The following is a 27,299-nucleotide window of genomic DNA, read 5'->3' as shown; positions in this document are numbered from 1 at the left end:
AATAATAATAATAATAATAATAATAATAATAATAATAATAATAATAATAATAATGATAATAATAATAATAATATCTATTACAATGGTGAAATCTATTATTTTTATAATGACTTTCTATAGCACTGAGCATTATTGCTACCGCTGGAAGTGTTAACTGGTAGAGTCTGTCTCGATTTCAACTAATTGTTATTCAATTCTTCATGATTTTTAAATTCTAAAATTTCGCGATACATCTTAGGGCACTGCGTGACACACCAGTGCGTCGCAACACATCAGTTAAGAACCACTGGTCTCGCGCTCACTGGTCTAGTTGCAGGAACTTGAGTTCGATCCAGGCAGATTTATAACCTTGTAATTGGGCAATAATTATGCTTATGAGGTTTCTTGCATTCATCTGTTTTCTTCAACTACTACAGTCTATTACTGTCCTTATTTCTCGGATCACTATTCGTCGGTATTTAACATCCGTCTTGGTAGCTTAAAATCTATAACCACGGACAGAAAATCAACTTAATGCTATTTCATTTCAAATGAAATGAAATGAAGTCTTTAAGTTTTACGTCCCACGGTAATACCGGCTAGGCTAAAGGAAACAGCTACATTTCAGTTCGCAATTGTAAAAACATATTTAAACATAAGTAGTCTGATGGAAGTCAATTGAAAATTCTACTATGTTTATGCCTAGATGGGGTTGCAGTGGGTCAGTGATAGTACGTTCGCCTCTGGTGCGTTAGATCCCTCGTTTGATCCCAGCTCTCACCAAGTGGGCTTTCTTGCGGACAAATGCCGTATACTTCGGGTTTCTCGGGGTTATTTCGTTTCGTCCCATCTTAGCATTCTACCAATTCTTTGACAATCAATCACTTGATTTAATCATGCACCTCTCTTTGCACACAACGTATAAACATGGGACATAAAACTGAAAAATTTCATTTCATTTCTAAATCTAAATACAGCACATGATATTGTTGTTAGCCTTAGTTTTTGTTGTTGTTGTTGTTGTTGTTGTTGTTGTTAATATTCATTATACATTTTGAATAAAACTAATCATGAGCAAATTCAAACTATGAAAGTGATTTAGTGTAGTTACGTGTGACACTGATTTAAAGATGTCGGAAAGTACAATCACCAACCTCATTACACAACTGACATCGTCGCAAAGTACATTGACGGGTTCTTTAAAAAAATTTTAAAAAACTTTCCTTGAATATACCAGCTACAAGATCTATTTCGATTTCTACAGGTGTTTGATAAACAATGCCCTCTCTCCCAAGGAGAAAGTATCCAATGGTGTTATAAAGGTAACCAAGAAAGTTTTGTAATTTTTAGTGGAGGACTGTGTTCAATTGGCCCTCACGCCGTGAGTTGAATGCGAATGAAGATAAGGCAAAGGTCAGTTGTTGGTGTGGGTATATTCAATATACTACCTGCTTGTGGCAGTTCAGTTACACCGTGAACTTGCGTAAGTACAGAGTAAACAGGGAACCTCCACAGAGCGTGATAACGGCGCGTATGTTGTACGAGTTCAAACTGTGATCAAACGCTACTGCAACGGAGCAGAAGATATGTCATTTGGTGTGGGTATTGTGACTACGCGGACAATGCGGCGGTGGTTTAAGAACTTTAAGGACGGTGACGAAACACTCGAAGACCAATCACGTGTCGGAAAGCCAACACATGTACAAAATAAAGATCTTCAAGTAGCAATTGAGACGAACCGTGGCCAGACATGTGAGAAACTGGGACTACAATTCAGTGTGACTGGAGAAACCATTCAGCAGCACCTCCATCAACTTGGGAAGTACTACAAGTTGGGTCGATGGTCCCACATGATTTAACTCCGGGCAGAAGGCAACGCGAGCAGACACCTGTATTTCTTTGCTGTCTCGTCTGAGGAAGGAGCCATTTCTGGACAGGGTGTTAACATGTAATGAGAAGTGGATCCTGCACGAAACTCCACGGAGCCGTCATCATTGGTTAGCATCCCATGAACCGGTTTCAAAACAACCGAAACCAGCACTGCACTAGAAGAAAGTCCTCCTGTGTATTTGGTGCACTGCTCGCGGCATCGTGCATCGAGAACTGCTACCAGCGTCAGAGCATCAATGCAACTGTGTACTGTCAGCAGTTGAGCCTTGTTCAAGAAAACCTCAAAACTCTGGAGCCAGCACTTCTGAATCGCAAAGTTGTCCTCCTATTACAGGACAACGCTAAGCCCCACGTAGTTAGGATGACCCGGGACATTATTATCTGTTCCATTCCTTGAACAATCACCTTAGACGACGCCAGTTCAGAACCCTAGTAGAAGTGTAAAATGCACTTGATACCTTCTTCGCTTCAAGGCAATAAATACAAAAGCATTCTACATTCAAAAGCAATAAATAGAACCCATGAAGGTAATTGTCCATAATACCAGCACATATATTAACTGTGAAGCGCTGCTGATAACTATATACAAATGAAGCATGCCGGTTCTCTGTTGCCCATAATTATTGCTACTATAAATCCCATTCCTTGGGGAATATACTTAATGGTATATAATATCCTTCTACCGGCTGAATTCCGGTTCGTCTACATGTCTGTGTAGAAACCATTGCACAAATTGAAGATGACAAGGATAATCATTTCACTAAGTTTCTGTACTCTAGTTAATCGAAAAAAGGATGGAGCTTTTCCGATTTCACAAAATGCCATGTAATACCGTGCTCAAATTTCAGTTCATTAGCAACAGCAGATCATAATCAAATCAAATTGCTCTGTTCGGACTGATCTCACATACCCCACATTTGTGCTTGCTAATTTGCAACGAAACATTCTCTCAGAGTCAACGATGAATAACGGGAAACGTTTGATAGTGTGAACAATGTATACTAAGAAAGCGTTCTTTACAAATTATTTCTGTTTCCCTATCTTTAGCGCTTTCAGCACCTTAAACAAAGTGCATATCTGTTAACTTAGCCCACTTAGAGCTTTCTTTATAACTGCGTTATCCACGTAACAAAAGCATATAAAATTTTCACACTAGTACTGTGCAGTCACCCACATAAGTACCTGGATCCCAAGTAATGGAATTATAACAGTCAGGGGCCCAGGCACTTATGTGGGTGACTGTACAACGTAACGAAACAGCTACCAACATACACAAGCACATCTCACACCGCTTTGATAGAAATGATCCACTATTTAGTAGTAACTCCAAGAAAGAAATTCACTAATCCAGAACAGCACATTCTGAGAAAACATTATGTAGAAAGTATAACTCAAGTGTCATGTTCAAACTATAACCCTTTCGTTTCCTTTCCCTTTTTTTTTCTTGTCACTTTCTTTGCTTCATTTACGTCTATCAAAGGCTTGGCAATAGGAAATATGTATGACCTCGATTGATACAAAAGGGCAAATTATACCCACAGCAATTACTTCTCGCTAAAGCTTGTACGATGCATATGTATTTGGAAGTCTGGAACTGCCAAGAAGAGACAAATAAACGAAGAAATACGTAATTACAAGCACCAGCATGGAATGCGATTCTTTCGGAAATTGCGTATAGCAGAATTTACTCTACTTTTATGTTTACATTATATTTCCTAGCAATACTTACGTTCAAAGCTCCAGCAATCTTGGATTCAATAGTAGCTTTCGCGAAATTTGTATGTCTACAGCAGTTCACAGCAGTTCACAGCAGTTCAAACAGACTACCCTCCTGTCTCAAAATAATAATATTGGGAGCGTATATTGACATGTCTCACCAGTGGTGTACACAGAATTTTGTCAAGGAAGGAGGTTGAAGTTTTCAAGTCCATATCGTTTGCATACATCTATCTATCTATCTACCTATCTATTAAAATGCTACAAAACCAATAAAACCGCTTTTTTATTGCTATCCGAAGGCTAGCACCATGTTAGAGGGTTACGCCCTCTGTTAGGTAAGGGAAGTCGGGATAATTGGATTAAGGATAATGGTTGGTCTAAGGGGAGTCATATAGCAGAAATATCTTTATTGAACATATCAACAAAGATCAGAGGACTTAAGGCCATTTTTGGCCTTAATATTTTGTATGGAACAGGAAAATAAACACAAAATACGTAATAAATATCATATACAATACATATTGAGAAGGAACCATATATTACTTTGAATGAGTAAACAAAGGTGTTCAAATGAAAAAAAAAAAACAATAATGTCCAAATGATACTAGTGAGCAATGTGTAGATATATATCAGATAAAACATTTGGATGTGGAAATAAGTCGTGTAACAATGGAGATGAAGTATGAGATGAGGTGCAAATCACGCCACAACACGTAGGGTGTGTGAGAACACAAATGAAATTATCTTCTTGCCTAGGGGCTACTCTAGGCTATAATGGAAACAGAGGGGAGGCCATGTTAATTACAAAGGAGAATCACTGCGCACTATAAGATGGGAAGATGAGAGGATAATGAAAATGAGTATGAAAATCATCAAGTAGGTGAAAATCTGGATGATTCGGGGGAAGTGTGTAGCAGTACAGTGTGAATAATAGTGATAGGGGTATGTGCATAAAACGAGAAGGTGCGGGGTGAACTGCTAAATAGTGCATCGTATCTAACAAGAGAGGATGATGATCTTGGTAACGCCTAGTGATTTAATTAATCCTGAATTTCTCTATTTGGTACTGTGATGTAGGAAATGTGATAAGACTGTAAAGGTATTGTGTAGAACTGGGTAATCAAATTCGATGAGCAATTCGAAAAGCATGTCTTTCAAGTACGAGTAGTTTCTGGTAAAAACTGTTAGGTGCAGAAACCCAAGCTGTATGGCCATATGAAAGGGTTGGACGCAAGAAAGCTTTGTAAGTATTGAGTACAGTAGCTGGTTTTAAGCCCCAGGTTGTGTCAGTTAAACGCTTCAGAAGATTTAGTCGATTGTAAGCTTTACTGGTAATCTTAGCAAGGCGATGCTTCCACGTAAGGTGCCGATCAAATGTTACACCACGGTATGTGGCTGTTTTACAGGCTTGTAGTGGAACCTCGTCATCCTGAAGCGTTAAGCGGTTGGGATTACGGCGGACTTTGGTTGACTTTTTGGGCGGTAGGAAGACGATGGCCTGAGTTTTAAAAGCGTTAATTAATAAATGCCTTTTTTGCACCACTGAAAGAAATTATCTATAGCTGTTTATAAAAGTGTATTAATTTCCGGAATGGTATTGCAAAGGGCAAGGAAGGCAGTGTCATCAGCGTACCGAAACATGTGCAGTTTGCCTGGAAGTTGAGGCATATCCGTTACAAAGAGGAGATATAAAAGAGGCGATAATGCCGACCCCTTGAGGGACACCAGAAAGAATAAAGATTGGATGTGATAGGTGATCGTTTATAGAAACGTATGCAAGACAGCCGGTTAGAAAGTTGAAAATAAATCTAATATAAGGAATTGGGATATGTAGGCGAATAAGTTAGTGAATGGGAGCTAGATGCCAAACCTTATCAAGTGTTTTTTTTTTTAATCGAACAGACAAGACAAGAAGGTTTGACGCTATTATAATGTGTAGTAATCAGATTGGTAAGTCTAAGAAGTTGGTCGTTGATACAGAAAGTAGGTCTGAATCCGACTTGATATATACGAAAAATGTATAAAAACGCCAGAGCTCCAACCTCTAACTTTTGATTTCAAACCTTCGATTTACGTTATTTGTGATTTCATGTTTAACATGGACAAATATTTTAAACTATGTGTACTTTAAACAAATAATTTAAACAGATCTTTTTGATAAAGTTTATATATTTAATATACACTCTGTAAAGAAAAAAATAGCGACACTCGCTCGGATATAGTTTTCACAACATACATTAACCAATATGAGTTTTTACATGAATTACTGATAATATCACGATGCATATTCTTAATAAGCAGTTCATTCTTAATAGTTGCGCCGCAGTTTCAGGTTTTTTATATGCATATAATGAATTTATATGCATATATTAGTAGCTATGTGTGTTTTCAGCAAAAACGTCTGTGGGAAGAATTATACATAAAAGTATGAAAAATCAACAATAATAGCACAAAACAAAAAACGTAATTTCTTAAGAGTAAGACATATTGTGTACGAACATTGAGAAGTACAATGCATCAAACTAGATTTCGTATGTAGACCATAAGCTTTAGGACTTTCAGGGGAATCGTTGAGGTCATTTGGTGACAAGGCTATTGCAAAATGCAACCTTGATTTCATAGAATCACTCCCGGATTATCTGTTCCGTGAGTTCCATTCTATCCAAGATAGTTGTCTATTGAGTCTTCTGCTCATATCGACCCAAACTTTACAATTGGATTTATGTCAGGTGAATTTGGAGGCCACATGAGTCTTTGAATAGTCATATTCTTGCACCACGTATTAACGATTTTCGTTTATTGACATGAAGCATTTACGTCCTGGAAAATGAAGTAGTCCATATCTTCTTCAGGAAAGTTATCTTTAGCTGTTTGAAGAATTTTACGTACCAGAATTTGAAGACATCTTTGTACATCAAATGGCTCGTCACATATATCCATTGTTCTGACGTCTTTGACAGTGAGGCAAGCCCATACCATCACTCAGTAACTGAATATTTGCATCTCTTAAACAAAATCCGTATCAAGTTTCTCGCTCATTCGTATCCACAACTTCACACTACTATCGTTTCCAACTATTCTAAACCTTTCTCAACGGAGAAAACAACATGCTTCCAGTTGTCATAAGTCCAAGTAGCATATCGCCTCACAAACGTACGTGTTGAGTCTTCAGTGTTTTTGTTAGTTTCGATTTTCCAGGCGGTTTTTTCTTCATAATATCCTCCTCATACAGTTAAGACAATACAGTCGTACGACTGACTGCAGATCCAAGATCAAAACTATTTTTTGGGGAAGTCATTCCTTAATTCTGCAGTGCCATTGATTTTATTTGGCGATCAGCTCTGGGTGATGCTTTCTTTTTTCTATTACACTGTTGACAAAGGGATGATTTCTTATACTATTTTTGCTTGTGAATTACTCTTTCTGCCGTCGAATGGTAAATTCTGAGTATTCCAACCATCTCCCTTAGAGATGTAACTTAGCTGTGCAAAGCAAGAAGTATGTCTTGTTCACGTGACGACAAGTCACATTTCTTACCAATCATACTTGTTTACAGTTCATATGTAGCAACAATTTCATACAAAAACAACACTGCACAACAACAATATTGCCACTTGACACTGTACAAACAATTACAAAGCATAGAACAATCACAAAATGCTAATTACCTAGGCCTACACATCACAAATGCAATGCAGAATTCTCACCCCAATAATTTACGAGACGCTCTCAGGTGCCAGCTGGAGAGAATATTACTGATACATAAGTAATTAGTAAGCGCCATTGTACACCATAGGTGTCACAGATAATGGAAATGAATTATCACACTCATAATTTCCTTCTATCCCTCTTCTAGCCGGCTGCAACTATGGTTTTCTGTTTAAGTTACCTTGAGAATTGAGGTGTCGCTATTTTTTCTTTACAGAGTGTATATATATATTTAAAAGTTTATATATTTAAAATTCAAAGCCTTTAAATTGGCTTTGAAGCCTTCTCCAAAATCAATGCAAATGATTTGTGCTGCCATGGACGTTTATATATTTGTGGCCAATCCTTTCGACAATGAGATCTCGGAAACTACAGGCTCTAGAAAGATGACGTTTTCACTGATCAATTGCAAATTTTGCGTAGATTGTCCAGTTCTAACTGAATGTTTAATAAACATGGCCATTATTTCTTTATTATATTTTTACGGGTACACTGGAAGTGTTGAAATTAAAAAAAAAAAACTAAAGCATCATATCCTATGCATTATACATTCCAACACCACATAATTGTTTGCAGGGGTTGCATATCTCTCAGGCGTTTTTCCATGACCAAATCATAATGAAAAACGAAGCATTACAATATTTCCAGTGTAAGATGAATTTTTATTGTTTGGAGTGTTTTGCTCAATGAACACCACATATCACTGACATTACAATTAATTGTTTGTGAAATGCATTTGCTTATTACATACTTCATGCAAGAAAAAAGAAAACACTGATAGTAGAAACTCCAACCAGAAGTATGCTCAAATCTTGCAAACGGTGCGAAATATTGAAAAAATAATCGAAAAAAATCTACCCTTTATGATACCCATTGCCGATTTTTGTCAAGACGTCCTTCAATTGTCTCTTTAAAGAGACATGTACAAATGATGTGAGGACTGACAAGAAGATACAAGCTGATATGTGATAGATGCGCTGTGTAGAGAGCGCAGGTTCAGTTAGTATAAATAAAAATGAAATTACCTATGTTTGTGACTTAATAACTGTTGAACCACCCAACCGATCTCGATCGAATTTTCAACATAGATGAGGGTCGGGCCTGTGATATTTTTTTTATCATTTTACTTTGACTCTGAAACTTAGGAATGAGGGAGATATTTGAAAATGGTAGAAAATGACAGATATTAGTGTCGAAGCCATAGTTTTCGGGGACACTAAGATGAACAGTGACACTTCCGATGCAATTTAAATCCAAATTCAGGCTCGCAATTTGTGGGAGGGGAAGACAGTAGATAAATAAAAATGATCGAAAATGACCGATATTAGTGTCGAATCCATAGTTTTCGAGGTCGTTGAGATGAACAGTGACACTTCCGATGTTGTTCAAATCTAAATTCAGCCCCGCAACTTGAGAGAGAGAGTGCGTGTGTGACCGAAAATGACCGATATCAGAGAGTAAACTGATTAACGAAATATATTACTATTTTTTTTTCTTATTTTAACCCAGAGAAGCGAGCAATTAACACTAATATATTAATATGGTAAATACTAACTTTTGCTTAATATTTTCCTCAAGAGGGGGTTAAAACCCAGAAACCTGCATGCATACGCTACTGTGTCCCACCCACCTTGGGGGTGTTAATTGACTTTTCTTTCGGTAAGGTGTACTGTTTTGCATTTTCTGCCAACGAATACATTTTATTTTTCTTATTTACTGAACATGAGAATCATAATTATTTAATAATGAGAATCATTCACAAATTTTGAAGACAATAGTTCAAAAGTACACTCCTAAGATAGTCAATATCAAAAGAAACATCTGCGTACGTACTTCGTTTTTGGGGTCTGCTGTAGAAGTACAATTTATCGAATTCAGTCTGTTTACAAAAATGAGGCACATCTGAATCCACATAGCCATTTGTTGTTAATGTATCGTTTCCACATTTACCATCATCCTTGTTGAGGGGCACCCGCTCTTCCATATTCCTGCAAAATAAAATTTAAAAAATGATCCAAATTATAATAATATAGATATCAAATTACAAAAATGTTACAAAATTTACAAGCTGAGTAGAATTTTCCCCTTTTAGTTAAGCAAAATTGAAATATAAAACTTAAGCAATAAACTTAGTGTTATTCATTTTAATTTCATATTCCATTAATAACATTTAAAAGTTTTAGGTTGTGCTGTAGCATTACAAGAAGGAAATGTGTTTATTTAGTAGTCTAAGTATCAAGTAGTATTCAAAAGTAACTGTTGTTTTGTAATTGTGTGCAGCTACTCTATAATGTCCTTTGTCAATAATCTCATTTGTTAATTCAATACTTCTTTGAAATAACAGCCTTATTTGCCCCCTAACCTTATTTAACTCACAGACAACCTACTCAGAATTGGAAAAGGGATAAGACAGTTCGACGAAAACATAAATAGCTATATGATTCTTATCGTTGTTAATGTAATTGTATAGTATAATAATGTAAATTGTACTTGAACCTCTTTTAGTACCACCAAGTAGAAAGGAAAGAAACAGTACCAAATACATTAGCTGAATTTATTGCTGAGCGTAATATCCTTTTTTGTACTTTGTACATATTACCTCTTTTTGCCAAAATTCTTGAAAGTATTTTATATACACGAATTCTGAACCACGTTAAATCAGCTATATCAATACATCAACATGGTTTCTTACGCAATAGATTTAATGCAACAAATCTAGCAGTTGTAACAAATGTTATAGCAATGGAGTTAGACAGAGGTGGCCAGTTAGACGTTATTTATACTGACTTCAGTAAAGCATTCGATGTCGTGGATCACGATATTCTAGTGATGAAATTAGTAAGCCTAAACTTTACAAAGTCGGCAATAGAATATATTGGGTCGTATTTATGTAATCGGAAACAATCTGCTCTATACAAGGGACATATCACTGAAAAGTTTGCTACTCCGTCTGGGGTTCCTCAAGGATCTTATCTGGGTCCTCTGCTATTTCTCCCACTTATTAATAATATTCCGCTTTTTATTGAAGACTCTGCGATTCTCCTATTCGTTGATGATTTCAAATTATATTCTAGAATTAATTCAACTGAAGAGTGCATACAACTACAACAAGACCTACAGCGAGTTCAAACATGGTGCGATGACAACAAATTAATAATAAATGTATCTGAGTGTAAATCCCTTTCTTTTACGAGAAAAAGAAATCCCATCCCTTTTGACTATACACTGAAAAAAACTAAACTGTCTAGGCCAAATACTGTTAAAGATTTAGGCGTTATTTTTTATCCTGAACTAAATTTCAATCAACACATAAATATGACAACAAACAGCGCATATAGAAACTTATGTTTAATGTACAGAATAGGGCAAGACTTTTTCAGTGAGACAACGTTAGCAACACTTTACTTTACTTATGTTAGATCGAAATTAGAATATTGTTCTAATATATGGACCCCCAATAATAATAAAAAATACTCTCAAGAAATAGAAAGCATTGAGACGAAATTCTTGAAAATGCTTGCATACAAAAATACTAGTTTTTATCCCAAATATTTTTCCTACAATGATCAAGTAAACAACTTTAATTTTCAAACTTTAGAAAAAAGAATATGGATGTTGGACTTGTTATTCTTATACAAGTTATTAAATAATAGGATCAAGCTTATTTAAATCTATGTGGAGAATGTGTACGTTATATAATGACATTGTAAATAAGCTTGATAAAGTGAATGTATTCAGTTGATCAGAAAACAGATTCCGACGATATGTGAAACAAGAAATTTTCTATAGAAATAATTAAGAACTTTATGTATGTAACATTTACTGTATGTACACAACACAATAATTGGGCATTAAGCCTGTTGTGTTGTATATTAAATAAATAAATAAATAAATAAAAAGTAGTTGGGACAGATCTTGAGTTGTGGCATGTGTCTGATTGACTAAGTAAAGAGAGCTGGCAACGCTAGTTACTTATGGAACCATTTGTAACTAGGATCAAGCAATGACGTTACAATATAAGTAGAATTCTTCATAGTCAATTTATGGAAACACATTTACGAAGATCATTTGTGAACATATATATAATTGTATCACAATCTGACACCTGTAACCAGATTTGCACTTAATAAACTATATAAAATGGGAAAGACGATAGACCTTGGAAAAAATATTCTTGTCCACAGTGGTGTATGTAAATGAGATGATTCGTATCAAGCCCCACTATTACAGTGATATTGAAAATTGACCCTTCTTGCATGTAGTGTGTTGCATTTGGGATTCCTGATGTTACGAAGTATTTTTTTAATGATTTATCACAAAATTCATTATTTATTTGTATAGTCATATTAAGCAAACTCCCTTCCCAAAAGCTCTACCTTTAACCCAGGGAAGGCTCTCTAAAATGTAGTTACAAAGTCACGTGCCTTCTCAATTAATACGAAGACAAATATTAAAAAGAAAAATTATGGACATTTATTTCTGTACGGTGATAAGGAACGACTGGACAAGAATTTTAGTGTTTTTTTTAATATGAAGTCTGCAACCCTGATTGATGTCATCGAAAGATTTGGCAACACAACGTTAATTCCTGATGCTTGATGTTACCCAGTGTTTACGTGTTCTGGCTTGACTTCCTTGCATTAGCCTGCCTCACAGAACAGTCATTTAGAAGCCTGCCCTTGCGTACAATGTAATCACACTTTTACCGTGACTAAATAAACTTATTTTATGCTTAGCTCCGTGTATCGCGCAGAAGAGGAAGAAATACAATGAATCTTCTAAGCTTAATGCTGATTATGCAGCTGCACTGGCTGCACACAAGCAAAATGGGAGGAATTCGTTGGTAATCGCAAGAAAAGAACTGACTCGTATTATTTCAAGGGCGAAGGGACTCCCCAGTGAATTTTTTAAGCATTGTGTGTACTCACTCACACTCGCATACAAATTATTATGAAGAAAGAAATCAAATACTTTCTTAGTGGACTTCACAATTGAAACTTAATAACACATGATATATATATATTTAGAAAACTTTATTTTGAAAACATTTAAGGGAAAGCATTTAGCATATTAATATTTTTGAGCTACATTTTAAATTGAGTCACCTCTGAAATGTTACTGTGAAAGTAAGCATGCGAAGCCGTAAACAAATATGTTAGTGTTACATCTGTAATTAAAATAAATAATTATAACATACCAGTAAGTAGAGGCTAGTCAATTGTTAAGTCATGTAAGGCAAGTTTAAGACGGGGAACACTTACGAGGTTTCAGTAAATTCGGTTTCTGCTAGATTTACGGAACTTGATGCATGTTTCGAGGCTTTCTCGTGGATATGTGGTGAACAAATGTATATTATGCATGGGATAACAGTATGTCTACATTTTGGTGCTGAAATAAATTGTCGAATTAATTACTCACTTGCTTCAAGATTGATTTCGTGTTCAGCACTCCTTTCGGCACCGAGCAGCAATGTATTCCTGAAGTTTTTGAAGGTATTCGCTCCACCGTTTAAAGAAACATACCGTATACCCATCCTTATACTCTCCATTACATCCCTGATTTAAAGTGAGTATACGGGAACCATAAAACTATTAGGAGGGTATATGCCGTATATATATTCATTACATTCCTAACACTAAGATAACACCTTAGACATATAGCTTAACATGAGATCCGAACCACCGGGAAAACCCGGGTTTCCTGCTCCGAATGCCCGTGAGTTAACTATACAGGATGGAAAATAACTCCACCGAAAAAAAAAGTGGGAGGTGATTCCTTATACGAAATGAAGGAAAAAGTTCTAATAAACATGGGTCGAAAATAATCTCGTTTTAGAGTTATAAACCGCCAAAAATTCGAGAAATAATGTTTCAAAACGCCCTGGCTTGAAAACTACAAGATCTATCCCAAGTGATTTGAGGAATTACACAGGAACCAAAATGAACTCTACTTAAATGTTCATCTTTCAGAATCTTGCGGTACCAGCGAAACGAGTGCACCATTAGTATTTAGGGAGTATCCCCTTACTCCAACTTCTTTTACAGAGTTCGTTTCGCCAATAACGGAGGATGGTAAAACACGGATATTTAGAAAGAGCTCATACTAGTTCCTGTGTAATTCGTTGAACCGTTTGCGATAAATCTTAAAAGTTTCGAATTTTCAGCAACTGTTAGCTCCGAAAGGGAATATTTTTCAACGCATGCTTGTCAGAATTATTATTATTATTATTATTATTATTATTATTATTATTATTATTATTATTATTATTATTATTATTATTTCATATAAGAAATCACCGCCCGAAGGTTTTCGGTGAAGTTACCTTTTACCCTGCATAACCACGAGGGATCACTTGCTTTAGAAACGATCGTTATCGAATGCATACTTGAATTTCAATGTATCATGAAATCATTATCCGGTCTTCATTTATAAGTGAATAAATAAATTAAATATATGAGAAAATAAGCTAGTTAACTATTCACAATCATTTAGTTTTTGGTATCCGTTTCAAATTACACTGCTAATAAGTATTATGTTAATGGATATGTAACCAAGTGATTTTTAAAGAATCGATTAACAAATCAATATGAAGATATACAAGTGTAGCGGTGCTGGGAACATACATTATTTTCAACTACCTTAATAGTTTGAATGCTTTGTGCTGAGTAAAGAATTTGTTATTAAGTTCAGTAATTTTGTACTTAAGACGTATACTAGATGCATAAATAGATCAAATTCATTGTCATTTCTTTTCTGTAATATTTTTGCCCCACATCAGAATTTAAATAATGCCCTCAAGGTGAAAAATCAATGGGAGTCCCAGCCTTCAAAGTTAGAAATCACCAGGGCCCCAAAAGTGAAGGGAAAAGCGGCCTCCCCGCCACTGTCAATATGACTTCCATCTTGCAGGGTGTATAATGCCAAGTTTCTGTTTTCTGACGACATTACATATTTAACGCTTACTAAAAAGCTCCACGTGTCAACTACTATCTTAGGCGGTCTGTAAAATGACAAAGTTGGTACTCAAATTGTAAATCACGATGACAATTTGAACGTGTTTTGCAATTTGCAATTGTATGGAACCGTTTTAGGGGGAAACAAAGAACTCGAAGTCTGAAAATAAGGACCATCCTAATATACGTATATAACCTTGTTGCAAGTTGGCTGGGAATGTAGGGCTCTCAAACTTTTTTCCAATTCGGCACGAACCTCCTAAATACAACCTTGATCCCACACCATATTAATAAGGTAAGTTTAATTATCTTCAGATGTTTCCGTTACTTTGATGAACATCTGTATGTTTTAGTGTAGGTCGATTTTTAAATCTGACCTTGAAAAACTATGCAAGATTTACAGTTACGGTTAGATAGACTTTTTCTCATAATTATAAGTTGTACTTACTAAAAGGAAAAGAAAACATGAAACAAGAAAGTGAAAAACAAAAGAAAAGTTACTTCAATGTTAGATTATCACATTTGTGACTAAACCTGAAATTACACTACCAAACGGGTAAATAGGTACTATTATTTTGTATATCTCTCGTTTAAGTAAACTGTTACGAAGCAACACATTTAAAATATAATGCTACAATAGAACTCAAAGAACTCAATTGTTACCAAGTGAACTTTGTCCTTTTAAGAGTAAACTAACTGAACACCTGTTCTTTGCAGAACAAAAATAGGTTTATGGAAAATTGTTTAGCCTCCCTCTGCCTTAAAGATATTGATGAAACTATAACAAAAAACATAAGCTATTTTCGGCATAAATTTTGAACCCTACCCTCCTTAGGATATACCCTTTAAATTGAGTTACATGACATCAGCTTGAGGTAGGTACTAACTATGTTTAAAAAAGTTCATTTCAAATCGTTGAACCGTTTCCTTGTGACACGATAACAAATTTCAGGAAACATCAACGCGGAAAATGCCATACTTCCTTTCTTATTTTCTTAACTCGATGTGCTCATGAAATACTGTAGTTTTGGCTGAAATCTTGAACCCCGTCTAACTCTCTTAAGACACGTTCTCTAATTAAGTAGCATGATAAACAGAGCTCAAGGTAGCTACTAATTATGTTCTAAAATTTATTCCAAACCGTTCATCTATTTACCCATGATGCAATCACAAACAACAGGCAATATTTCTTTCAATGTTAAAAAATAAGTTATAGGAAATACTCCTCGTCGCTCATAAAACAAACGGGTGCAAGCGCCAAATTTTAAAATTCTATATATTAGGACTAATGGTTTAAAATGTGATATTCTTTCACACAACAAACCAGTTAACCGTATTTTTTAAATTACTTTTCAATGTATAAAAACCATGAATGTGGTGTAATCGACACACACGAATAAGTATTACCTGATACATGGACGTAAGCGACAGAGAGTGGTTCATACGCCATTATGTCAGATTACAATTTTTCAATGTATGCATTATACGCCTCACTGTTCTTTCCCATTGAGCTGCGATGCGCCCTCCCCGCTGGTCTAGTAGCTACCACGTGCATCTTCTGTGTACGGGATTTCGGGTTCGAATTCCTGTGGGAGGCCCTTTGGAATTTTAACTGTTCTCGATGTTTTTGTGTTTTCATCTCATTTCATTTTGTTCTCTCTCATTATTAGTGCAGTATTTTAGAACTTTTTTTTGTACTTTTGTAATCAGAAATTGGTGACAGTGGAACAAAAATTGATCTTTTGGATAATTTATGACGCTGTTCTTGGTCATCGCAACTTTGTAACGGATAATAAATACAGCCATAGATTTGTGTGACATTTTACAGGTGTCTGAAGTCATATTTTTCTCCAAACATAAGTTATATTGGTATAATGTGAGTGAACAATATCGAGACTGAATGCTTACAAGATGGGAAGATGAAACCACAAACGTGGTATCGCATCGTCAAATGAAACAGAAACAGTAGATGCTGATGATAACTTACGTAATAACGTTAAGATAAAAATATATTGACCAACAGAAAATCAATATGGAAGAACTATTTTTGCACCATAAAAACCAAATTACAAGTGTAAATTAGGCCACAGAATGATCCATTAATCAAGTTAAACATATGTACGTATACATCTAAAAACAGCAATGAAGATCAAGCTGTGAAAGAAGAAACATTTTTCGACTATTGCGTAACTCCTGACGTAGAAGATGATATTGGACTTGTTTCTTCTGATTATTCAGATTAGGATTCTACTTTTACAAAAAAAAAAAAAAAAAAAAAAAAAAAATTGTAAGCATTGTAAGTGAAAATATGATGTTTTTGATTATTGTCTTCATTACGAGTGCTTCTAGTATCCTAATGAAATTTCAACAGTACAGATCGCAACAGCCATCACATGACTCATATCAATCATCAGACGGTGATACCTGTGTTTCCTACCTTCAACAACGATAAGTCTCTGCTCTTGATACATTGGAACTGAAGAAGTAACTGTAATCAGTACTTCAAAACGACAAACTATGAACGAGGTAAAAGGTAAGAAGAAATTGTAAAGACAATAATAATAATAAAAAAGAAATTAGTAGCTAGCTTTTTTCTTCGAGCTGCAGGGAAAAACTTCGTCGGTACTGTTACAGGAAAGATCATGGAAGCCCCTATTTTGAAATCTTGATATGGTCGTGATTCGTGTTCCAGGAATGAAGAATATACACTGCTCCACAAAACTTAAGCAACTCGAAGAAAATGGCAGAAAATAAAACGACATGATCACTGCACCAAGTATAATGAACAAACAGACGGTCCAGATGCACAATGCAACACAAGTGAAGATGAACAATACAGTTAGGATGTACAGAGTGACCAAAAAGTTCAGCACAACGATACCACAACAGGTGAAGTTGGATTGTGCGAGGACATAGGCGATTAATATGGAGTGTGACCACCATGAACAGCTATACAGGCACGTCATCTGGCCTCCATGTTGCAAATCAGAGTGTTGATCAAGTCTTGCGGCAGATGGCGCCACTCCTCGTGGAGAGCTTTTTGCAGGCTAGGAAAAGTGCGTGCTGGTCGACTGCCCTGCGCTATTCGCCGCCCAAGAGCATCCCAAACATGCTCGATGGAATTTAAGTCCGGCGAATATGCAGGCCATGCAATACGCGTAGTCTTCGCTCTCCAGATACTCGGACACAACATGTGCACCATGTAGGCGGGAATTGTCATCCATAAACAGGGAGTCTGGGCCAAATGCTCAGCGGAAATTGCGCACATATGTATTGAGAATATCATCCCGGTACCGTTGTGCTGTCAAAGTGCCATGTTGCACAATATGGAGGTCCGTTCTCCCATCCAGCATAATTCCACCCCACACCATAATGAAACCACCGGCATAGGGCGGCCGTTCAGTAATGAAGTTTGGATGATAGTGTGTTCCTGGCTCTCTCCATACTAAAGCCCGACCAGAATCAGACGACAGGCTGAATCTCGACTTATCGGAAAACATGACACGCGCCCACTGATGTTCCCCCCATGCAACATGTTCCTGACACCATGTGTAACGCGCACATTTGTGCTCCAGTTTCAATGGCACACACAGCACAGGCCTTCTTGCATAGAGTCCCGCTCTATTGAGCCGACGACGAACAGTTTCACGACTCACGCGTTGTCCTGTAGCCTGAAACAACTCATTGGCCAGTTGAAAGCTTGAAGCTTGACGGTTACGTTTGGCAGAAATTGTGAGGAATCGGTCATCGACGGCCGACGTCTTCTTCGGACGGCCTCCTCCATGACGTTTACTGACTTCACCTCCATTTTGGAAGCGACTCCACAGCTTCGACACAACACTTTTGTTCACGTTGACTTCCTGCGCCACTTCTACTTACGATCGGCCCAATTCCAACCGCCCAATTATTCGCCCGCGGTCAAAGTCACTCAAATGACGTCTACCAGTCATTGCAAGGTGTGTACCCCACACAAGAACCCTAACTCAATGCTTGGAGCCTCGGACACTATTGGGCTGTGGTGTACGCCTCATGGCATAATTTGTTCACCGCGCTTGCAACCGTGCTGCTTATGTGATAGAGTGGGTGTTTGCCTTGCCTGTGTGTCTCTGTGTATGTGCAAGCCACTAACCGGTGTTGAATGAGCCCCACACGTCACTTATACCACGTTCTTTCGGGTTGCTTAAGTTTTGTGGAGCAGTGTATATTCTCGTCGCAGTTGAAGATAGGAACATCATGTAAAGTTTCAGCGGAACAAACAATTTGCAGGTGAAAAAGGGATATATCCTGCGATATGTCAAGATGAACGCTGTGAGCGAAGAACAGACTTCGAGATCAAACATTCTTCTCTATTACTTACACCTCAATAGTGAAGTCATGTCAATATGTAAAACTATGTTCCTCGACACCTTCTTAAACATTTCAGATAAGACAGTAAGTGGCTGTCAATAAAATAAACTAACAAGGTCTACTGACTTAACAAACCGAGCGGTCCAGAAGTTTCGAGCCTAATCGTCGACAGTGCGAAAGGGAATTCTGCTTATTTTGTTATTTCAAGAGCAATTTCAATTCCAGGAGACAGTTTCACTTCTTGCCAATTAGTACCTATATTGCAATTAGCTCACCTATCACTACTATACGTTGTTCACAGCATCCACGTCGAATGTTTGCTGAAAACATTCCTATCCGATTTGTATATACATTATTTGGAAACTGGAAACAGTAGATTCGACTACAACTAACGAGATAATGGAAGCAGAAGAAATTTTACATGTATTGTGTCAATGTGGAAGCCATTTACCTTTCTGAAACTCATGAAACATATCCTTTAATGAAATGCCTTTGAAGGATTATAATATCATGTACCAAAGTGAATGATTGTGTTCATGAAACTAGTAATAAATAAAATACCCTGTAAGCTTTATGCCCATGATCAACACCTATTGCTCGAGAAACACTTTTCAAAACTTCTGTTAGGAATTGTCACATTTCTAAGCAGAAAGAAAAAAAATGACTACAGTATAATGCATAATATTTGCATGTAGCTCTAGATGTTTAGAAAAGTGCATAATATCCTCACTTCCTCTCTTTTAATTGCATAATATCCTTTGTAAATCAATAGTAATGTTGGACAACTTGACATGTAAAACTTCTCTGAGAAAGAATATTTAAACATTTACTTTGTGTAAATTTTAATCTCTTACATCGTAACCTCCTCCTCTAAACGTATTCAATATTAAGCTGATAAGTAATACAATAAATTAATCACTTCCGACAATAAGCACTCTTCTTTTATAAAAGAACACTGATTGATTCAGATCTATTGGAATCCATATTATTCCTGTACCATTCTTAGTCGATTATATTAATATCCAGTGACCGGCGTAGATCCAATGAAATCTACAAAGATATATGGTAAGGTGGTACATTTTCGATCATTTCAAGCTCAAGTAACTATTCTGTATATTTTTTTAATTGCAGTAACACTACCGCTTTTACACCATTTTATTGCTGATCTTTTAGCAAATACAGAACCATAATATTGCCGATGTACGATCAATCCTCTTGATGGTATTAAAAAAATCGGTAACAGAAAAACGATCGCAGTACTACCTAGGCACAATTTTGATCATCTAATGGTACAATTTCAATCAAAACTACTCAACGAAAATTCCTTACTGAAACAGAAATAAACACAAAAATACATCTTTAACTAAAGACAAATTCTTTTCCACTAACGAGAAACCTTTAAAATAATGGAAAGTGCAATTAATATTAAAGCTGAGTTTAATATCATAGATGATTTTATGCAATTAATATAAAAAAGAAAATACCACAGACCTCCTTAATAAACATTAAAATAATGAGTAGAAATAAACAGGAGTTAACTAATGAAACCAAAGTTCTTCCCCTTACGGACATTTGTCAAAGAGAATTGTTTTTTACCTTTGGCACCAACATAGATTTCGTGGTACCACAGATTGCAACTTTGACACCTAATCCAGTCTCCTTTGGATGTTGAGGCAATACTGTAGTAACTTACGTGTACTGTAGTAACTTACGTAGAAAGCGCACACATTTTGGTCGGGGAACAATTTTGCTCCAATAGCATTTTTACTAACTTCCGGCCTTTTTCTTACCCTGAAATAATTTCTTTCTCGCCTTTGATTAAGTTTCATTAAGATTTTCAACACTTGTTAAGTGAGAGGACGATGTCTTCACTTTCTTCTTAGAGATCTTTGGCTTCTTAGGAGTAGGTAGAATATCTCTAATGCTGTCAGTTGCTGAGGTTTCCATGGAAGTAGTACGCCCATCTGTAGCAAGTGTGGTTGAAGCCTTCATCTCTTGCCTTTGATTCGTACTTTCAGATGAAGCCGCCTTATTTCGGTTTCGTTTTTCTGAAGTTCCTGGACGATTTTGTGTGGCTGAATTAACTGAGACGTCGTCTGATAACTGGAATACGAGGGAAGGGGATAATTTTCCCTCTTTTCACAGCATTTTAAGTACATTAAATCACAATTTATTGACAATCGAAATTGTTCCTATTCAGCCGATCAAAAATATGCCACTACATACACACAAAGGAAGGACATTATAGTTCTCTTAAATACCGATTGATGAGAGTACTATTCACACGTAAAGCACAAGAAAATCCTGCCAATATCTGAGCAAAAACGCAATTTTCTAACTTTACAAATAAATAAGGGACAAGAAAGCAAAGTATGCTAATTGTTATAAGACCGTCAAAATATACGATACGCCAACTCACCTTCTGATAAGAAATTAAGGCTGCCGAACTTCAAAGTGCGCAGAAAGTAACCAAACTTCTCCACGAAACACAGGAGACCACGCATGAACTAACAACTTACGAATCAGTATTGAGACAAACAAGCTAGAAAATATTATGCTTTTTCTTTCAAGTGATCGAAATAGTACCTATATCGAAAATGTACCATCCTACCATATCTGACAGGAGGGCCCATCTTCATTTTACAAGAGCTGTAATAAGCGGTCATGGTGGTTCAGTGGTAGAGCGTCCACCTCTAATGTGAGGAGTCCCAAGAAATATTGGTAATTATTAACTTTCATTAATCATCTGTCTCCTTTAGGATAAAGGGCGTAAGTGTGAGGCGTAAAATTAAGCCGTAATTGAAACTTACTTAATATCACGGAAAGTATGATGGGTGAAAAAAGTCAATCTCTGTCCGTTATTGCCGAATATGATGAGAAAATTGCCGATATGCTTCAATACCGCTTTTGTTCTAATACTTGACAACAGACGGACGGACGAATATTGCCGTTCTATAAAACTTCCATAACCTATGCATGGTATAATTTGAAAGTCTAAACGTATTACTTGAAGAATAAGCCAAACATTAAAACTTCCTTTTCCATTTCTTTTCTTTTCTTTTTTTCTTTTCTTTAGTATAATTGTAAGTTCTGTGAGTACTATCATGCATTACGCAATTTACAAGTGGAATTAGACTTGTATTCGACTTTACATAGTACGTACTAAGGTCAGGGGTGGACTTCTCTTTGTGTAATTACTCTTAATAATCAAAAGCAAGTTTCCATACATACATTAGATAATAGTAACCAAACTTGTTCTGCAACTAACGAATATTGATGAGTACGGCGTTTATAGAGTGGTTCAGATATACTTTATTTTCCTGTAATTTCTCTGTATCTTATCGCAAAGTTCTTCAAAACTAAAACATTTGTGGGAGAACAATTCATAAATTTCATGCAAATTAGTGTATAATAATTAATGCCTTAAATTTTGAAGCTTTTTAAAGAAAGAAAATAGTGGTAAATTCTATTGTTTCTAATGGAAGTATGTAATGTTTGTGTTCGCCCAATATGGCGGACTGCGCTATCTGAGGGGGAAGAATTTCGCTTCAGCTTTGTGATGTCAAGCCGTCTTTGTTACTCTAGAGCTTAAGAGCAAGTATAATACTTTTTGCAACTTCTTTTTCATCTTTTAGATAGTCAACTTTAGGAAGTGAGCCAGGTAGTATACACAAAATACAAGTAAAAAAGAAATACTGTATACAGGCTGTTTCTTATATTCCAGAAATTTGGGTCGTGCATCTTCCGAAGCTTTATAGTCTTTGAGCCAGAAGGCGTGTGCGGTTTCATCTCGAGGAAGTAAAAGACACCTAAATTTTTAGATAGCCAATACTGTAAGCTTTGAGATTTGCTATGATACTTCTCGGAAAACGGTAACTTTCAGGGGGTAACGCTCCCAAGTTTAGAATCTTAAAGACATTATTATTTAGCTCAGTAGTCGTTTGAAATATCTGTACCCCTGTCCATTTTTGTCACAGGACTACTCTTTTGATTTGGAATTATACGTATATGCTTTAAAGTGATGTAACACACTTATCTATAGTACGGAAGGGAAGTAATGAGGGAAAGTTTAAGAAAAATTCCCTAAATATTACCTTTTTACTATTTTCTTTGTTTATCACGTGGCAACACTGCATAAGGAGTAAAATACTCCTGTATTTCAGAGTAGCCAATACGGTAATCTTTCAGATGTGGTTTGACCCTGGTCAGGTGGTCAAACTTACGCGATATTTGAAAGACATTAAAAGCAACATATAGTTAATTGCATTTTTAAACTATTAAATCGCTTATTTTTCCAAAATTTGCAAATTGCTTATTGTTATCAAAAAAAGGTAACGAATGTAGTGAATTTTAAGTAATTGTCAGAGAAAATTATTTTATTTTATTTTATTATTTACTTATTTATTCTGATTTTGATTTTGAAGAACGAATTTCTAAAGAGATAATCGCAAGTTAAATTTGCAGCGTGTCAACATTTTGATCTAAAGTAAGTTTAACCTCACTTATCAAGATGAGACGGGTTATATATATAAAAACGTGTTTTGTTAGTGATGTTATCAATATGGACGTTTGAAATGGAATCAATGATAACGTATATAAAACTCGGATAAGTGTCACTCTGTTAGCCAGTAAACCTGTCTCTACTACAAGACTCCAAAAAGTTAATTTCCGATGCCACCCTACCAAAGCATACTTCAAAGTTGGGTCTTCTGTTGTTAATAGGGGTGATGATAAGCAGGCATACTTACTATTTTGATATTTTTTTATTTGGTTTAAACTTATATGTTCAAGTTTCAGCCTTCCTTTCTTGAAAACAAATTGTCTTTGGTAAAGTATTATTCTGGAAGCGAGAATAGGAGAAAATTTGTTTCTATTTTCAGAGTTTAGTATTCGTTTTCATCGCCGATGCTAAGAGATGTAAAACGGTGGCTTACAAATTTAACTAAACATATGAACCACCCTAATTTAAAATTACAAGGAGAAAACCAGCTTCTTCCTAATTTATATACTCACATTGTTATTTCGGCAAAAAAGGTTTGGTTTCAATCTCAATTGAAAAAAAAAAAATCACGCATTTTAATATATCCCAAACGTTGTCAGCAAAGTGAGACTCCATTTTGGAATTGAAACTTCGGGTTCTTAAAAAAAATTTGGCTACCCTTTCTCACAAGGGACCATTCCAATTTGGTAAGTTCAATTGCTAAAAATGATTGCTAACACCCTCTTTTTCTCTCTTTCCTTTGGTGCTGAATCCAGTGCTAGCAATCATTTTCAGCAATTGAATTCACCAAACCGGAATGGGCCCTTGTCAGATTTTGATGCAATTGTAAACGTCATTAAAAATTTTCAAAATGTTTAAACGCCGCCATAGAAGCCCTTGCCCCAGAACTTCAAATGGAAATAATTGATTTGCAGTGAAGCAATATTTTTAAACAAAAATATTTAAATTCATAATTACTGGAATTTTATAAATCTTCCACTGACATAGTTTGTTCAGTTGCATAAATTTGATCGTTGCATTCTTTCCACTTTAGAAACGACTTATCTGTGTAAAACTCTTTGCCCAAAATGAAATGTACAAAATATTTACAAACCCAAGTTAACTAATAAGCACCTGAAGTCGCTGCTGACAATTTCCACTAGTAAATTTGACCCACAATTGGGAAGTTACAGCTACATAAATCTCGTTAATTATAACATTATAATGTATAATTTTATTAAGTGAATTAAGTATGTATGTAACTTTTAAATTTTTATTATAAATTTCATATCTTTAATTACAGTTAAAATGTTCAATTTTATTATGTGTGTCAGTTATTGTGCTTCTTAATTAGTCATATAAAAACATTTGATTATTATTTTGTATGACTTACTTAGTAAATTTTTCAATTTAATCAAGATAAACTGCAGCAGCCCGTAGTTTGGAGACCTCTGGTCTAAAAGAATGGTGCTTTCTTCTTTCTCTTGTGATTTGGAGGTCCGCTTTCTATGTAGTCTCGACAAAAAAAATAATAACTTACATTCTAAATAAGAAGCCACTGCTGTGTAATGCGTTAGGAACAAACAGGAAACCGTTGAGCTTTCTTCTACAGAGAAAGAAAACTAACATTTTTAAATGAAATTATTTAACAGACATTTAAAGTGCTTCCATTTTACATGCTATTTTCATTAAATTTCTTTTGTTTATAAGTAATGTAATAAGTAAGAAAGAGACCTTGCTGTTAGTGAAAGGAATCACCTTAGCAATGAATGTAATAAGCAAGAATGCAAACTACTAATCAAGAATACACACACACACACAAATAAAATCTCCTAAAAATAATATGTTCCCTTTCCCAACAATTTTTATCACATAACCTAACGTCTTAACATTTTGTAAAATATTAATTAATTTTGCTTACAGTTTATTTTTGTCATTAAAAAAGTAAATTGAATCTAGAAGAAAGAATACACTTAGCAAGTCATTTGTGTTACGAAACAAATTTACTTTCCTAGTCATTGTGACATAACACGATGGCGTGACTCACATCACACACAAATTATCTCCCACATTTTAACCTGCGCTCTGAAAACACAGGCCAACAACATTCAATATTTTCTATATTAAGTATGCTTTACACAATTACACGCATTAGCATGTCTGCAATGGATTGCTCAACGCAATGCAGATTATTAATATAAACATTGCTGAGTCTTCCCCAGCTAGAGCGTGCAATTGAGCGGGTCAGTGCAACAGTGGTCTAACCCACACTTTTTAAAAATGGAGAAAAATCAAGTTAAACACATCTGTCTTTTGTACAATATACCAAAAGCAATCACAAATGGTTGAATGTGTCATACATTGTACGTATATATATTGCACAAAAAACACACATGTGTTTAAGTTGAACTTGATTTTTCTCCATTTTTAAAACTGTGGGTTAGACCACTGTTGCGCTTGCCTCCTCAATTGAACTTGGTGCAAATTGTCCCGGTATGAATTCCCAATGGGAGACCCTTCAAATTTGAAGGCACTGCGGTGTTTCTGGTACCACCTTAAACTATTGGCTCACGTATCATATACCGTAGTATCAGTGCTGAAACGGAACGCTAAACTTCAACAAACAAAATATTTTCGAAAGCACGTTGATGATGTAAGGTCTGCTCAAATTAATATTAACAGTATGCAGGAAAACCGACTTGGAAACAAAAGCAAAACAAAAAAAAAAAAAAAGAAAAAAAGCATATGTTGATGAGTATGAACCACGTTAGCGTAGATATGGCAGTTCGTATGATAGTAAGAAAGTGATGTAGCCAGAATTTTACTTTGGGGAATAGATTACATTAAATTCCGTTCTAGTCCAAGTAAAAGTCATATTCTTGAAACTATACACGTAATTATTATTATTATTATTATTATTATTATTATTATTATTATTATTATTATTATTATTATTTTATTATTATCATTATTATTATTATTATTATTATTATTATTATTATTATTATTATTATTATTATTATTATTATTACATAATTACTATGACTGAGGAACACGTGACCATGACATGTTCTGTCGGCTGAGATTCGACTGCATTTTCATGACCCAAGTTCTAGCTGTACGCTCTTTTAATTACATAGTTTGTGAGTAAAATGACAGGGAAGTGAGACATAGTAAAAAAATTAGGAACAATTAGTCAAATAAATAATAGTTTTTTATGTATATTATTGATCACCAAGAAGTTATATAAAAAGTGATTTTTCATTAAAGAGCATCTACCCAATAAAAAAAAAGAACGTTATCCAATGCGGATAAATCTATTAAGCGGGAGTTCTGATTAATTATTTACGGATATTATTTACTAAGCTAGCAAAGCAAGAAGTTCAGAGATGTCTTCAACCATGGCCACATTTTTGTAAGTAGGCGTGTTTTAAGATGTTGTTTTACAGAACGATATTACAAGAACACCACAGCCAGGATCCTAACTTTGTGATTTTGTGTTACGAAAATCGAAAATGAGCTTTAAACACAAGCACATATTGCTCTATTCTCTTTCAACAACAATTCGTCAGGAAAACACGGATATCTATCACAAGCTTTTTCCTTGTACAATTGTTGTTGTTTTGACTTTTCCTAAATCAATACAGCTTACTGTATTAGTTCTTTAGTCGCAGGTGATTAAGTACCAATGATTTTCTATCTCACCCTTATAGTGTGAATGGAGTATGACATCACAGTTAAGTATTCTGTCAAGGTTTTGATAATCCGTCTGCGTTAACCAAATAACCCTGGGAAGTGGATACACACGAATGCAAATCATGAAGGTTGACTGAGGGTGTTGCTTGTAACATGGTGACATAGCAGATAACAACTAAGTTTTCAGTGAATGTACCAACAGTCATCAATTCGTGAGTATGGAAAAAAAAATCAATGTCCTGGGACGTCAATGTGCCGAGGAGGATTTTCGAATTGAATCGACTATTGTTGTGAAATCCAGTTATATAACATTGTCTTTATCTCTTCTCTCACCAACTTGAACTCACGGTCATGTTGTCTGCGGGCAGGTTTTCGAGTCAGAATTACAAATACTCTCTCCTCCGTCAGTTCATATGAAACAAGTGTCGTGCTTACTGTTATTATGTTCTGAATCAGAAGATAGATTTAATCTGGAAAGGGAAGCGCTCAAGCCATCAGCAGTATTTGTGAATGTGCCTCGTAGGGTC

At 35.5% G+C, this 27,299-nt stretch overlaps 1 protein-coding gene across 1 annotated transcript in view; it reads right to left on the bottom strand.

Moving 5' to 3' along the window:
• LOC145688062 (prestin-like) overlaps positions 1–27,299 on the bottom strand; it is a 136,300-nt gene that overhangs the window by 75,496 nt on the left and 33,505 nt on the right. Inside the window, exon 2 of the mRNA XM_081761769.1 lies at positions 9,130–9,284. Within this exon, the coding sequence (XP_081617895.1) occupies positions 9,130–9,284 (155 nt within the window). The remainder of the gene's footprint in view (positions 1–9,129; positions 9,285–27,299) is intronic.

This window comes from Thermobia domestica, chromosome 6, assembly GCF_964235325.1.
Source record: "Thermobia domestica chromosome 6, izTheDome1.hap1.1, whole genome shotgun sequence".
Lineage (NCBI taxonomy): Eukaryota > Metazoa > Arthropoda > Insecta > Zygentoma > Lepismatidae > Thermobia > Thermobia domestica.
Note: the sequence above shows the minus strand (reverse complement) of the source record. Positions and strands in the feature narration are given on the sequence as shown.